Source organism: Pararge aegeria, chromosome 14 (assembly GCF_905163445.1).
Source record: "Pararge aegeria chromosome 14, ilParAegt1.1, whole genome shotgun sequence".
Taxonomy (NCBI): Eukaryota; Metazoa; Arthropoda; class Insecta; order Lepidoptera; family Nymphalidae; genus Pararge; species Pararge aegeria.
In genome coordinates, this window is record NC_053193.1 from 17,920,561 (window position 1) to 17,934,983 (window position 14,423).

Sequence of the window (14,423 nt, forward strand, 5' to 3'; positions counted from 1 at the left end):
TTTATTAATAAGGCCTGCTGTAACGGCCAAGGAAAACATTCTGCATGCGCAAGAGTTCTTTATAAGTTCACCAATCCGCACTTGGCAAGCGTGGTGGACTACGGCATTAACCCTTCTCGTTCTCAGAGGTGATCCGAGCCCTGTAGTGGGCGGCTAATGGGTGGATATTGATGATGAAGTAGATCTACTATTGTCTCCAAATATATAGACCGTAACTAGAGAATTTAAAGTGTATACCTACTTTACGGAGAACGCACTAACGTTTCTTATGTATATCTTTGACAAAAATATATAAATTACAAATTTTTTCTCATGTTATAAGTAATCTAGTGTTCTTTCTGAAGTTAGGAAAAGAATTGAAACTATGCTAATTCAACTTGAAGGGAAATACTGTCGTGACCTAAACTCCTGCTTGGCCGAAGTGGTGATACGTAAGGGGGTGTCCAGAAATTAGGGTGTTTTTTTTAATTTTCTGTGATCTTTGATCTTAATCGTATTACGATTACGCTTAAGATCTTAAGCATGTATAATCTGGATTTAATGGGCCAAAATAGTAGGTATATATTCAGTCAGCTAAAAAATTGCGTGATATTTGCCGAGACCCCCACTTTCTCCACAGTAAGATTAAATGAGATTTAACTCGACCCCCTCCCCCCTTAAACGTCTCACGTATTTTATAAACGTACCCTAATTAAATATGTACGCAGCGCTTGGAAGACTTTTAAAAAATGCTGACAGCTCATAACTAGTAGAACGTAGAAAATGAGAGTTGGGTTCAAAGATCCGATCCAACGAAGGTTGCTGCATTAACGCAGCATACAAAGACGTGCAATGATGTTCCCACACAAAGACAAGAGTGTGGTCCGCGAACGCCGCTCGTGTTATTTCGGTGCGCGTAAACAAAGCACGGCACGAGCGACGTCACGCTTTTATTTATACCTAACAAGAGCTAATGACCTGCGCAGATATTCGAGATATAGAGACAAACATAGGCGTACCTGCTGATAAACATATATCCCCTTATTAATAAACATAATGTAGAGTTGAGAGTAGTTGCGCATTATTTGTCACGTTCTGGCATTTGGAAGTAGCCGTCGCGTCGGTTGAAGTGTGAAAAGTATTCTAACGTTACAAATTCAAATATTCATTTATTTCAAGTAGGCCTACTTTATAAGCACTTTTGAAAGGTCAAATATATCTGTTAGTTGTGTCTCTACCACCGGTTCGTAAAGCAGATTCTACCAAGAAGAGCCCGGCAAGAAACTCAGTAGTTGCTCTTTTCGAACACGTTTGTTACGCCAAGTTTACTGCATACGTTATCACGTGATGTGTTATGGTGTTAACAAAAAAAACACCCGGCTAAGTTTGTTGTGGGCCTCTTCTCAGACCAGGGCACGTTTGCAACCCTCGCACTGAAACCTGAAACTTTAGGTTTACGAATTAAATGTACGTATCAAAAGTACCATCTTTTGGCCTATTTCAATAACGAAATATTTTACTATTACTATAACTTCATTAATAAGAGGGATTGGCGCAGTGGGAAGCGACCCGGCTTTCTGTTCGATTCCCACAACCAGAAAATGTTTGTGTGCTGAACATGAATGTTTTTCAGTGTCTGGGTATTTATTTTTCTTTATTTAAATATTAATGTATATTATTCATAAAAATATTCATCAGTTATCTTAGTACCTACATAACACAAGCTACGCTTACTTTGGGGCTAGATGGCGATGTGTGTTGTCGTAGTATATTTATTTATTAAAAAATAAATAAATAGATAAACAGGTGGGACTGCTGACGTTGCCGTATTAAAGCCGGGTAAAAAATCAGGTTTCTTCATGGCATTTCCCAATTGCACGGAGCGAAACTACCATACCTTAGGGGTTGCTATCTCGAATAGCGTAACGACGCTGCCACTTTAGCTTCGGAACTCATCGATCATTTGAGTACGAAACAATTTGAAAGGAAATACACAACAAAAATCCCTGGACCTCGGCGTTGTTGAGAAAAAAAAATCGCCCTGCATAGTAAAAAATTGTTTTATCTTGATTAGGATAGTAAGTAAACACATTCGTCGTAAATTATTAACATAGCGTGATATTCATGACACGATTAATGCTGTACGAAATTCGCATCTATCTTGTAATGAGGCCCGCTTCAGCGGATGCACTTCGGCTCCTGGATTTTTTGTACTCAAAAAAAAAATCGTATTTACTTAGTTAAAGTTTCTCGTTATTTGTTACAGATGCCCCGCTCCCGGGACGATATGCAAGTAAACGTGGCGGGCCTAAGGAGAAATATTAAAAACCTCGCGCACAACTATTCAGATGCCCAGGTAAATATTCATCACCTACGTTCAAGCAACCACCTGTGACGTGGCCAGGGTAGTTAGCCACATCACCTATCGTATAGCTCTTATCTTCTTCTTACTCGTATCTCTGGGCAGTTTCCGCACGTAAGCAGTTCGCTTGTTGTACGTTGAAATTTCCCGTTGTGGCTCGCTACTCCAGCCATCCAAGCTCCATTCCAGAATCCTAGCATACCGCCCAGGTTGCTAAGGACTTCCGGGATAGTGGCTGGGGATCTCAGATAGATCTCGCGTTGCATAGCTCTTATCTTATCCAATCATCAACTCTGGCACCATGCTGCTTCAATACGGTCTGTAACGTGTACTTGTATATATTGCACTTGTAATGAATACAATAGTTTTGTAAACAGTGTGTATTCTTTCAACTATTAGTACAAATATAACACTGTTTTAAGACAGAATAAATAAATAAATAATTAATATATTTCGACTATACGCACTAGGCCATCTAGCCCCAAAGTAAGCGTAGCTTGTGTTATGGGTACTAAGATAGCTGATGAATATTTTTATGAATATAATACACATAAATACTATACAGATAAACACCCGGACACTGAAAAAATATCCATTTTCATCACACAAACATTTTTCCAGTTGTGAAAAAAAGAATAAAAATCCGAGCTTCTTTATTCACGTGCGCTGACTAAGACATGCGTTAGCACTACTACAAAAATATAAGCAGCACTTCTACAAGAATATTGGTCTCTACATAAAAGTGTCTACGCATTATATACCGAAAATAATTCAAAACTAAAAGGACATTCCAATAGTATAATATAAATTCCTTACCAAATATAAATCAATACAGTAGCCGTGCGTCTCGTAAGCTCTAATAACATTTCGTTACGACACTTAACGCGGTTAAACCTGCGGGGAATAGCTAGTAGTGTATACAGCTAATATTGTCATTAACAAAGATAATCTGGATGAGCTAATAAACAAGGGCGCGTTTGGCTAGTAATAGACATTTACTAGTTAGTAATGCCCATTTTCACGAATGACTGATAAGGCAATGCCTAAGTAAGTAACGCCTAATCAAAGAAGATTCCTAGGCATACATTTACCTTTCACCGATCGAATTTCACTAAGCAACTCATATAACCTAACTTGTGTATGGTTCTTGCCACAAGGTGTCGTGTTTTGTGTTTCTATTGTCATATTTTCCATTTTTCGTATGGATATAATTTTTTATCAGTCAAATGTCAGTTTACATGCCACATTGCCATCTAGTCCCAAAGTAAGCGTAGCTTGTGTTATGGGTACTAAGATAACTGATGAATAACTTTATGAATAATATACCTACATAAATACTTATAACAAATAGATAAACACCCAGAAAAGTGAGACACTGAAAAACATTCATGTTCATCACACAAAGATTGACCAGTTGTGGGAATCGAACCCACGGCCTTGGGCTTAGAAAGCAGGGTCGCTTCCCACTGCGTCAATCGGCTGTCAATATCTAATGTAGACATCGCATTTGAGTTCGTGAAACGTTTGTTTTCTCTAGGCATCACCTAAATCACTAGACATATAACGAAGGCGATTCCAAGGTTAAATGAAAACTGGTATAATAGTGCACTGCTGGACGAAAGGAATCTCCCAAGGGTTTGCCCATAATCACCACGCTGGGCAGACAGGTCGGTGCTTGCAGTGTATGGTAGTAGTAGCACAGCAGGCTCTGCTGCCAGTTCTCCATTATAGAATATATCGCCTCGTACGACACCGCAGCAGGGTACAACTGTATTCTGATCTGCCTTCACCACGCGGCACGTTAAAAAAGGTTCAAACTTCTAACTTCTAGTTAATCCGGATTAAAAGGACGATTCTAATTAGTGCGAAGTTTCAGGTGAAACATAATCCGTCTGCCATAAGCGATAGCGATCGGGGGTAGCCAGTTGAATTAAATATTTAGACAATTGATCCGAAGCCAAAGAGTGCCCTTGATAGAGTTACCCTTGGTATTTCCCAAAATGTCGGCTTTGTCAGCAACATTCTAGATCATTTTGCTTAGGTTGTGTACACCAACATATGAAGAATCTAAGAATCTTCTTCAATTTAATTCTTTTTGAAATTTACGCACACGAAATTGAACATGAAATCATTTCAAAAGTAATTTACTAATTTATGGCGTTTATTACTTTGTTTCGGTCAATTTCATATTAATATCAAAGGCGTTTTTACAATTTGAAAAAAAATTAAACGAAATATATAATAATTTACGATAGTGTTGAAAAATATTGGCTATAAATATGTAAAAAGAGATGCCACGAAAATATAGTTTTAAATGCTATTTTTGTTATCATTTCATAGAATCGAATAGAATTTTATTGTTGACAGTTTACACATAGAAAGGCATTTGACAAGGCCTAGAAAAGTATTCTTCTATAATTAGTATTCTAGTATATTTAATACTACTATAATTGTAAGTAAAGTATAAAAAATCGAACTATACCCACAATGTAGAACCAATGTCAAAAATATATATAAGTATATGATAAGAATTATCGAAAAGGGTTATCGAGTCTACCGGTGATCCTAGACCGGGCAATTTCTTTTGGCGGACCTTGGCCAACGAATTAGTTTGGCCATCCAAAGGGGCAATGCTGCCAGCATCTTAGTAACTGTGCCTCGCTGCGGTGGTTTGGAAGACGTTCTAGATTTTATTTAGTTTTACATAGTTTATTTTAGGTTATATTTATAAATAAAATATTTTAATTATTAATAAAAGTATTTAAGTATATGATTATTAATAACTAAAACAAAAGTGAAACAATCAATAATATTATAAAACAGATTAAATTTATCGTGATACAGAGTGTCGTATATCCACCATACTTTAATTGACATTCGTGTATTTTGTCTATTTCACTTACACTCGACACTTGTCAGTCAGACAACTTCAGGTTTCTTTTGAAATTGTACTCAGTCTTCAATGATTTTACATGTTTTCACGTATGTAAAATGTTGTTTACTGCCGAAGCCACTAATACACTATTTTAACGTTCAGGACCTACTTACTTACGGAAAAGTATTCTCGCTACTCCGGTAATATAAGGAACAAATCAACATGCGATTCATTAATATACCTCATAATTTTTGGTGGGCCTATTCCCCATACGAAAACGATTGTCAAGATTGCTTTACTCCGCGGAAAGCAGGAGAATCTGTACTCTCCACTAAACAGATCTTCCGCAATTACTCTACGCAGGTTTCACTCCCAACACCGGAGTATTCTCAGGAGATGTTGGCTTTACAATGAACAATTAATAAGAACTAAAATCCAATTGCCGATTTTATAGAAAACGTCACTGTATTATGACCTCTGAAATAATAGCTGTAACTTTCTCCACGTATTGATGCCTTTCGCGGAATTGTTGTTACCTTTTTTGAAACTCAGCAATGTGTCACAATATGCACATTCGTTTCCTTAAAAGGGCTGATGATGATTATACAATGTTTCACATGACGGATGACTCATCTGTATCTTATCTCAAATTGATTCATGGCTAACGTTTAACGAATTAGTTCGATCGAATAATAATTCTATAGAAGACGTCAAAGATTAATGTTTTGTGGAACCAGGCATATCTACAAAAATCAAATTTCATCCTTACTAATATGATAAATGTGAAAGTGTGTTTGTTGTCCTTCCTTCACGTCTTACCTAAGCGACAAATCAACTTGATTCTTGGCAAAGATTTAGTTGAAAGGACAGAGAGTAAGATAGGCTATTTTTTTTCTAGAGAAACAAACTAACTTCAAAATTAATACCAACGAATAATTTCGTTTGATCCAAAATATTGTCCATGTTTACTACAATATTTAAACTTCAACAAGCAATTAATAAAATCTGTGTGTAGCATTGTAGCTCTGCGAAAGCGAATGGACCGATTACCTTGCGTTTTTTTCTTCAAAGCTCACGTGATCGAAATGGTTCTTACTTACTTCTTAGCTATAATATCAGTTCAGGAGTTTGTCAGTTCATTGCCAGCTTTCACAGGTCTGCTTAATTTAAAATTTTGGTATACTGTTCCAAGACATGGTAACCTTGAACAAGTAATTCGAGGAATCCCGTTTTTGGGAACGTTCCCAATGCGTAGCAGTAGCATAGTTATTTGTAACAGAGCTCATCCGGGGAAGTACCATCGCCACGCTTATTTCTGCCCTCAAGCAGCATTGCTTGACGATATGATGATAGGCATATGAGGCTTAACACCTAGCCTTCAGGTTGATGGATGTATTAAAAAAAAAATTCAATAATTCAAAATTCATTTATTTCAACAAGGCCTCATACAAGCACTTTTGAAACGTCAAGTCTGTACGTGTGTAGTGACTACCACCGGTTCGGAAGGCAGATTCTACCGAGAAGAAGCCGGCAAGAAACTCAGCAGTTGTTGCGCGGCAATTTATAGGACGTGTTCCTTGAAAGCCCTACGCCATTTTGCTCTGTTTATAGTCGATGGTTTTCCAGGAGGGCCATCTGCTTGGTATATCAATTAATACTATAAAGAAATTGTTTGATTATCGAGCTCCTACAAAAATTTCTAGCTTCAATAATTTAATTGGTTAATTTAATACTATGGTAAACAATGGTAGCATGCTTTCTTTCGCACACCTTCCGTGCCTTGCTTGCCATTAAGCTCGAACCAGTCCGATTAACATCGGAACTTTATGGTAATACAGTTAAGACTTTATGGTAATTGCTCGACACCTGACCTACATTAAACCTAGGTTCAACCAACGATATTCTTATCACGTAATCGATCGTGGATACAACTGGATATTGTACTGGATAGTTCGTTAAACCACGCAATAGGTAATCCATACTAATATTATAAACGCGGAAGTGTACTAGTATTTCTGTTACGTTTATTTGTTCGTCTGCGTTCCGCCCGACTAGACTCCTCGTTTTTGGTGAAATTTAGCATGGAAATTAAACAAAAATATATCTTTTGCTACCCGACCCGGTGTTACCCATCCGATCCCGTATTGTGCAGATCTGACTACTTTTTACTCAGGAAAACCTTTTCCATGTATTCAGGCAATGAAAAACAGCTGCAATACCATTTGAATTCGAAGGTTAATTTCATCGTTATCCATGTTATACAGCTCAGCTGGGAAACCGGGCGGTTCCGGAACCGGAAGATCCCGGTTCGAGTCCAGATAATTGTTTTCCCCCCTTTTTTAAAAAGAAACAAGAAGACCCCATGAGAAAGGTATAAGTCCTTTTTTCTTGCTTCTTTACCGGGATTACCGAGAAAAGTTCAACCATCCACTACATATTTGTTAAATGATCAAGTCGACATGACTTCGCGTTTACGAGGCAGAAAGAGGATATGATAAGTTTGACCGCTTCGGATATCTTTATCCCCATATGTTGTGTGTCATACTAAAACTTATGGCCAAATAGTTGCAAACTAAATGTGGTTACTTTTAAGGAATGCTCAACCGCAATTGATATGAGTTATATTTGATGAATATCTGTACAAGAGTTTGAGGATAAATAGCTGATTCTAAAGTTTCCGTTATGTACTACTTATTTTTTTTTTTTATTTACTTATTTTTATTGCATTACAAGTTAGCCCTTGACGCAAATCTCACCTGGTGGCAAGAGACGATGCTGTCTAAGACGCTAGCAGGCTAACCCGTTATGGGTATGCCAGTTGTAACTGAACCTAAGTTGTTGTAATTAAACCTAATCAATATTGACGCGGCATCGTACAGAAACGCTAAATCGCTTGCCGGCACGTCTTTGTAAACTTTGTAAACGTAAACAGTGGCTATCACATGCAAACCGATTAGGGAAATGGTTCGACTATACTCCTTTCCGGTTAACATTCTTCCGTCTTATATCCGCCGGCTTCACATATACCTTACGCCTTGGACCGTGACGCTGGGGCATCATTCTAGGCTAATTATTTTGTACAGAAGCGCACGCCTCTGTACAAAATAATTAGAAATTAATAATAGTTTTTACACAGTAAATATTGTTATAATCCGCAAAAACCAGTCAAATTTGCACGGTGCAATTTATAATTTCTTCAATGTTTACACATCACTACAAACACGACTTTCAACATGCATTCACTATACACGTTTTACTCTCAAATCGGAGCACTCTTAGGCTTACAGGTCAGACAATGAAAAAATCCGATAATCTTCTGATTCCCATACCACGCGGACCGACACAACACGTTAGTCTAACGTGAATACCGCTTTATACAGCATCGTCACTTACCATCAGGTGAAATCAAAATGAAGTCATTTTTTTATTTTATTTATTTAACATATTGTTAGTACGGCAGGGCCACTTACACTAACTAGATATAACTACATAATTTATCTTATATCTTTAAACGAGCTATTCTTGTATATATATAATTGGAATCTCGGAATCGGCTCCAACGATTTTTATGAAATTTAGTATACAGGGGATTTCGGGGGCGATAAATCGATCTAGCTAGGATTATATTTATAGTAGAATCTCGGGCAAAAACTGCAAAAAGTATCCTTTTTGAGAGATTCTGATGCGTGCGATGCGTGAACGGTAAACGTTACGCCAAACGACGGAAGTATGTAGTAAGTAAATCTGAATTGTCGGAATTGTTGTTTCTTTAAAGTTCTATAAAACAGTCCACCACAACATTCAAATATTTTTTTAAGTCGGCTCATTCGCGGACGAATTCGCGCGGGTCTGCTAGTGGATAACTATAAGACAAATGAATGAAAGATGACATTAAACATTATACAAGACATGATATTAATATAGTGTACTACAGTGATACTCTGCGAATATTGAAGTAAAGGTCATTCTCAGAGTATCTCAACAATTCACGGAACAATGCTGTCCACCCGTCATGGAATAGATACCATTGAGCATTTCTGCCCAAGAGCGCATTGCATGACGTCATTGAACGCGGTGCAATGCTTCGTGCAACAGTGTTACAGGAAGGTACCACGAATAATAGTAACATTATATCATGAAGTTACTAATAGGCAGTAAAATGATTTAAGTCCCGCACTTGCCAAAGAGGAAGCATCTCATTTCCTTCCCATCTTACCAGAATACCAATCGACAAATACGTATTCTACAAAACATGTTTACAGTCCGCTCACGTGTTTGTATCCTCGCCTGTTCGGTTACATTCTGTTAATACGCCAATTTAAATATACAACGTTAGCCTATATTTGGTTCACGAACTGCCTTAATTGGTGATTACTGCCAATATATTTTCCACTGAAATTTATTTTTCCTTGCTAGTTTCCTAAAATAGATAAATTCGACCTGTTTTTTTGTTATATTATCATATATTACGTACCCAGTTCTTATAATGGGCTATTTTCAAGCGAAATATGAATCAGGCTATATTTATTTTTATGACTATCGTTATAAACCTTCGCTATCGGAAGGTGAGATTTTGAAATATAAAATTGGAATGTCTTTTTTTAATATGGTATATTTCATAGTTTTCTGAAGAGTGTAAGCTGTAAAATGTTGGAAAAGAGCAATCTGCTGAGTTTTTTGCCGGCTCTTTTCGGTAGAATCTACCTTCCGAACCGGTGGTAGAGTCACTGCAAACAGACTGACTTGACTTTCCAAAAGTGCTTATAAACTAGGCCCACTTGAAATAGACCAATTTTGTTTTTTTTTTAATTAAATAGTAAGATTATGAGGCAAGTGTTCTGTCCTATATTTGAGTTCTTTCATTACAGGTCAAAGTGCGCGAGGCAACTTCAAACGACCCATGGGGCCCATCAAGCACTCTCATGGCGGAGATCGCCGACCTCACATACAACGTCATGGCGTTCACGGAGATCATGCAGATGATCTGGAAACGCCTGAACGACCACGGCAAGAACTGGCGGCACGTGTACAAAGCCTTAGTGCTCATGGAGTATTTAATAAAGACTGGCAGTGAAAAGGTGGCCATGCAATGCAAGGAGAACATATTCGCCATACACACGCTCAAGGATTTCCAGTATATGGAGGAAGGGAAGGATCAAGGTCAGTCTTGATAGTCGATAGCCAATAGTCAATAGCCGATGAACATAGATAGAAACTGCAACGTTTGCTACTAGATGACGCTACATTCGCTATAAGACTGATGTAAAAGGCATATACTAATTTCGGCATTACTCTTTATAAATCAAAAGCTGAAATTAACAATCGACTTACCAGAAACGGTCATAAATTAGTGATATCTGCATATCGTCTGCGAAAGGTGCAGAACTCCTTTGTGGGGTTGAGTATACGCTTTTAGAACATGATTCCTAAGGAAATTCTTGACCTACCAATGCATACATTTAAAAAATGTGTAAAAACGCATCTAGTACAGCGAGGTTACTATACATTTGATGAATTCCTCAATGACAAGGTAGAATGGAAGCAGCCAGCCTCGCTCTCATCTCCCGCAAGATAGCAAAATGATTGTAAATGTTAATGTTGGAAAAGAGCAACTACTGAGTTTCTTGCCGGCTCTTCTCGGTAGAATCTGCTTTCCAAACCGGTGGTAGAGTCACACAAACATGCATACTTAACGTTTCAAAAGTGCTTATAAAGTAGGCCTACTTGAAATAAATGAATTTGAATTTGAATTTGAATTTGAATTTGAATTTAAATTTATTTATTTACCGATTTACTTTTTTATCATATCTTTTATTTGTGGTATTAAATTTTAACTTTTGTTTCGTAAATATTATTAATTTGGGATAGCTCAGGCTCAGGCTCACGCTCAGGGATTTCCAGTAGGCATATGGAAAGAGGAATCAATGATAAATAAAATCGTTTGCCTTAAACAAGGCAATTAAATGCATTTCATTGCTAGATTCAAGGTCAGTGCGCACTATTTTTGACAAGTTTCTCGGGAAGGCAATGTCTTTAATCAGGAGTCATTTTTACGTACGGACAAACTTCGTACCCTTTGGGTCAGACAATTTATAGTCAAGAAGTGTTTAGCGCTACATAGAGGGACAGCCTTATCATTCTAATATTATGTTAGCTCTGCCATTGTGGTCTAAGAGCTATGTTAAGTAGATTCCTATCTGTTGAGTGCCACAATAATACTACAATGTTACCGTGACATAAATCAAGCTAATGTGTGGCGCGATTTCTAATAAATTCCAAAATCTCCTGAGAAGTCTGCGTTAAGTACGCAGACTTCTCAGGAGATTATGATCTTAAAAGTCCTAGAAATTTCGAATTGTAAATTTTGCAGATGTGTCTGGTTTTCGTGGATTGTAGGAAATTAAGCATTATTTTCTCTGTGAGGCCACGTTGATATTTTTCAATATAATGACTTATTTATCATAGTATTCAATTACACTTTTTTGTAGGCGTTTTATATTTTGGTAATAGATAAACAGACACGACACTATCACCAAGCTCGACATTGTTCAGCGTCCTCTTTTAACAGTGTACTCATATTATGAGCGATCCAAAATAAAGCAAAATAATTAGTCGAGAGTATATCAAATCATGTAAATTACCTGATTACTTAATACCTGATTAGTATGCTGTAAGCCAAGTATTTGAAAGCAAGCAACGATATAAACATTTAAGTTTATATCAAAAACATTCTTTTAGCAGTCTTGTTAAAATAATCAAACTGATATTGATTTGATAATTGCCTCGTTAATTTCGTGGTTTTTATGTTCGTTTAAATTTCACGAGGATAACGCCATCGAGAGAACCTGTCTGATTGCATTTTGGCTGAAGCCAAGAGTATTTAGGTATCATAATTTGTCATTTCAGGTCTAAATGTTCGAGAGAAAGCGAAACAGTTGGTGAACCTGTTGAAAGATGAGGAGAGGCTCAAAAACGAGCGCGCCCGGGCGCTCAAGGCCAAACAGCGGTTCGCGCAGAGCGCCAGTGCGTTCGGCAGCGACGGAGCCCTGGACACGCCTTCCAGCCCCACCTACCCCGCGGTTTGTACCACTTGCTCATATTCTAATTCAAAATTTTGACTTATCAAAGACACTTATGAAGCGTTAATACATTATTTTACCATTATTGCAAGGCGATGGTGATAGCTACATTCATTAAATTAAAAGCACCCACTTTAATAGTATAAGTTATGCAGCCTTAGTACAAGATTGAAGTAACGAAATTCTCAAACATTAAATTAAAATTGATCTTATTCGCACAAGTTAGTTAATACTAACTAACTTGCCTATAATCCTTTAGCTCGGGCTTTTGACAGAACGTTTGTAAAATAAAAAATCGCAAGTACAGGATTTGCGACCCTAAAATGAGTGGCACGCAGTGAAATGGATCTAATATGCATTTTTTTTAAGACGATACAGAGTTTCATATGCGTAAATGACTTTACGATTGCCCTTTACTTCCATTCCCCTTTGACACACCCACTCCCACTGCCACACACATAGCTAAACCCACCTTCACTTTTACAGTCGCAGCCTCTCCCACTGCCACAGCTACATCCGCAGCCATTCCTATATCTCCACCCACAGCCACGGCCATTACCACACCCACTCGCACTGCCATACCCACATCTGCTATCAACTATAGCCTCAACCAATCCCATTGCCACACCCATTGTCACACGTACTAATACTATCTCTCCCACTGCCCCTTTCACTCCATCCCCCGCACCCACTCCCACACCCATTCCCGTAGCCACAACCGTAGCCACTCCTACTGCCACTTTTACAGCCACTCTCACTGCAACCCCCACACTACACCCATTCCCGTAGCCACAACCGCAGCCACAACCGCAGCCACTCCCACTCTCAATACCATAATCATAGCTCGAATATTATTATTTAGTTAATCTGAAGTTAGTGACCCGGTGCTCTGCCCCGCAGCTGGGCAGCGAGCCGGCGGAGTGGGCGGGCGGGCGCGAGACGGAGCTGGCGCGCCCGCTCACGGCCGGCGAGGAGGAACTCCAGCTACAGCTGGCGCTCGCCATGTCGCGCGAGGAGGCGGAGCGCGAGGAGCGGCGCCGGCGCTCCGACGACGTGCGCCTGCAGCTCGCCATCAGCCAGTCGCAGAACGACTTCCAGTGAGTGCGCCTTACCAGCAGCACTCGCCTACTCAATACTTTTCGCGCTTTTTCGGTTTTCGGCACACGGCAACACACACTTACATCACATGCAAAATTGAAATCATGTGATTATGAAAATTAAGCTTACTTTGCTATACCCCGCGAACAGCAGGAGAATATGTATAGTGTAATTTATAATTTCTTCAATCCTCATACTCCACACCAGACAGATCTTCGGCAATGTACCCTCTACGTACGTTTCGCTCCGAAACCGGAGCGTCTTCAGGAGATGTTGACTTTACAATGAATAATTGTTAAGTACTGTAATTGAAATCATGTGACTCCTGTAACTTTATTAGGTTCGCGTCGCGCGTAGCGTAGGTGCTATGCGCGCATCGGTCTTTTACCTTCAATAGGGTTGTCATAAGTAAAAAGTAAAAAAAACAATCTGCTTAGTTTCTTGCCGGCTTTTCTCAGTGGATTCTGCCTTCCGAACCGGTTGTAGAGTCACTACAAAAAGACTGACTTGACCTTTCCAAAGTGCTTATAAATTAGGCCTACTTGAAATAAATGAATTTTGAATTTTAAACATTGAGAATGTTTTGAATTCGTTTGTATGGAAAAATAAATATGCTTCTTTTGATTGAATATGTTTACAGTGATTCCTTATGAAATATACTTATGCGAACTTTAATCTTATTTCCTAATTCTGTTATACGTTGTATATACTATTAGTATATATGGTCGATACCATTATTGCTCTTGATGCAATGTTTCTCTCTTTACAGAACAGACGACCTTCGTCCGCAGTTGTCCATCAGTCAGTCACAGTATGGCCTCCAGTGAGTATCACCTGCAAAGTTGTAACGAAAAATTTTCACGTCACTTCATATATATTTATTTATCACCTTTGAGATGGATTTATTTAGAATAGATTTCCTTTTCGCAAACAAAGTCTGGATTCCCCTTCCGTTGTTAAAACATTTATGAGCATTTGATGCGCCTATAAAGTCAAAATAAACAAACAAACAGAGTCTATACTACCTGTA

General features: G+C 38.4%; 1 protein-coding gene across 6 annotated transcripts in view; it reads left to right on the top strand.

The window, feature by feature from the left end:
- Window positions 1–14,423, top strand: part of LOC120629086 (epsin-1) — a 50,890-nt gene that overhangs the window by 21,593 nt on the left and 14,874 nt on the right. For all 6 annotated transcript variants that reach the window (XM_039897831.1, XM_039897836.1, XM_039897833.1 and 3 more), the window contains 5 exons: window positions 2,246–2,335; window positions 10,085–10,376; window positions 12,123–12,295; window positions 13,196–13,392; window positions 14,163–14,216. In XM_039897831.1, the coding sequence (XP_039753765.1) occupies window positions 2,246–2,335; window positions 10,085–10,376; window positions 12,123–12,295; window positions 13,196–13,392; window positions 14,163–14,216 (806 nt within the window). The remainder of the gene's footprint in view (window positions 1–2,245; window positions 2,336–10,084; window positions 10,377–12,122; window positions 12,296–13,195; window positions 13,393–14,162; window positions 14,217–14,423) is intronic.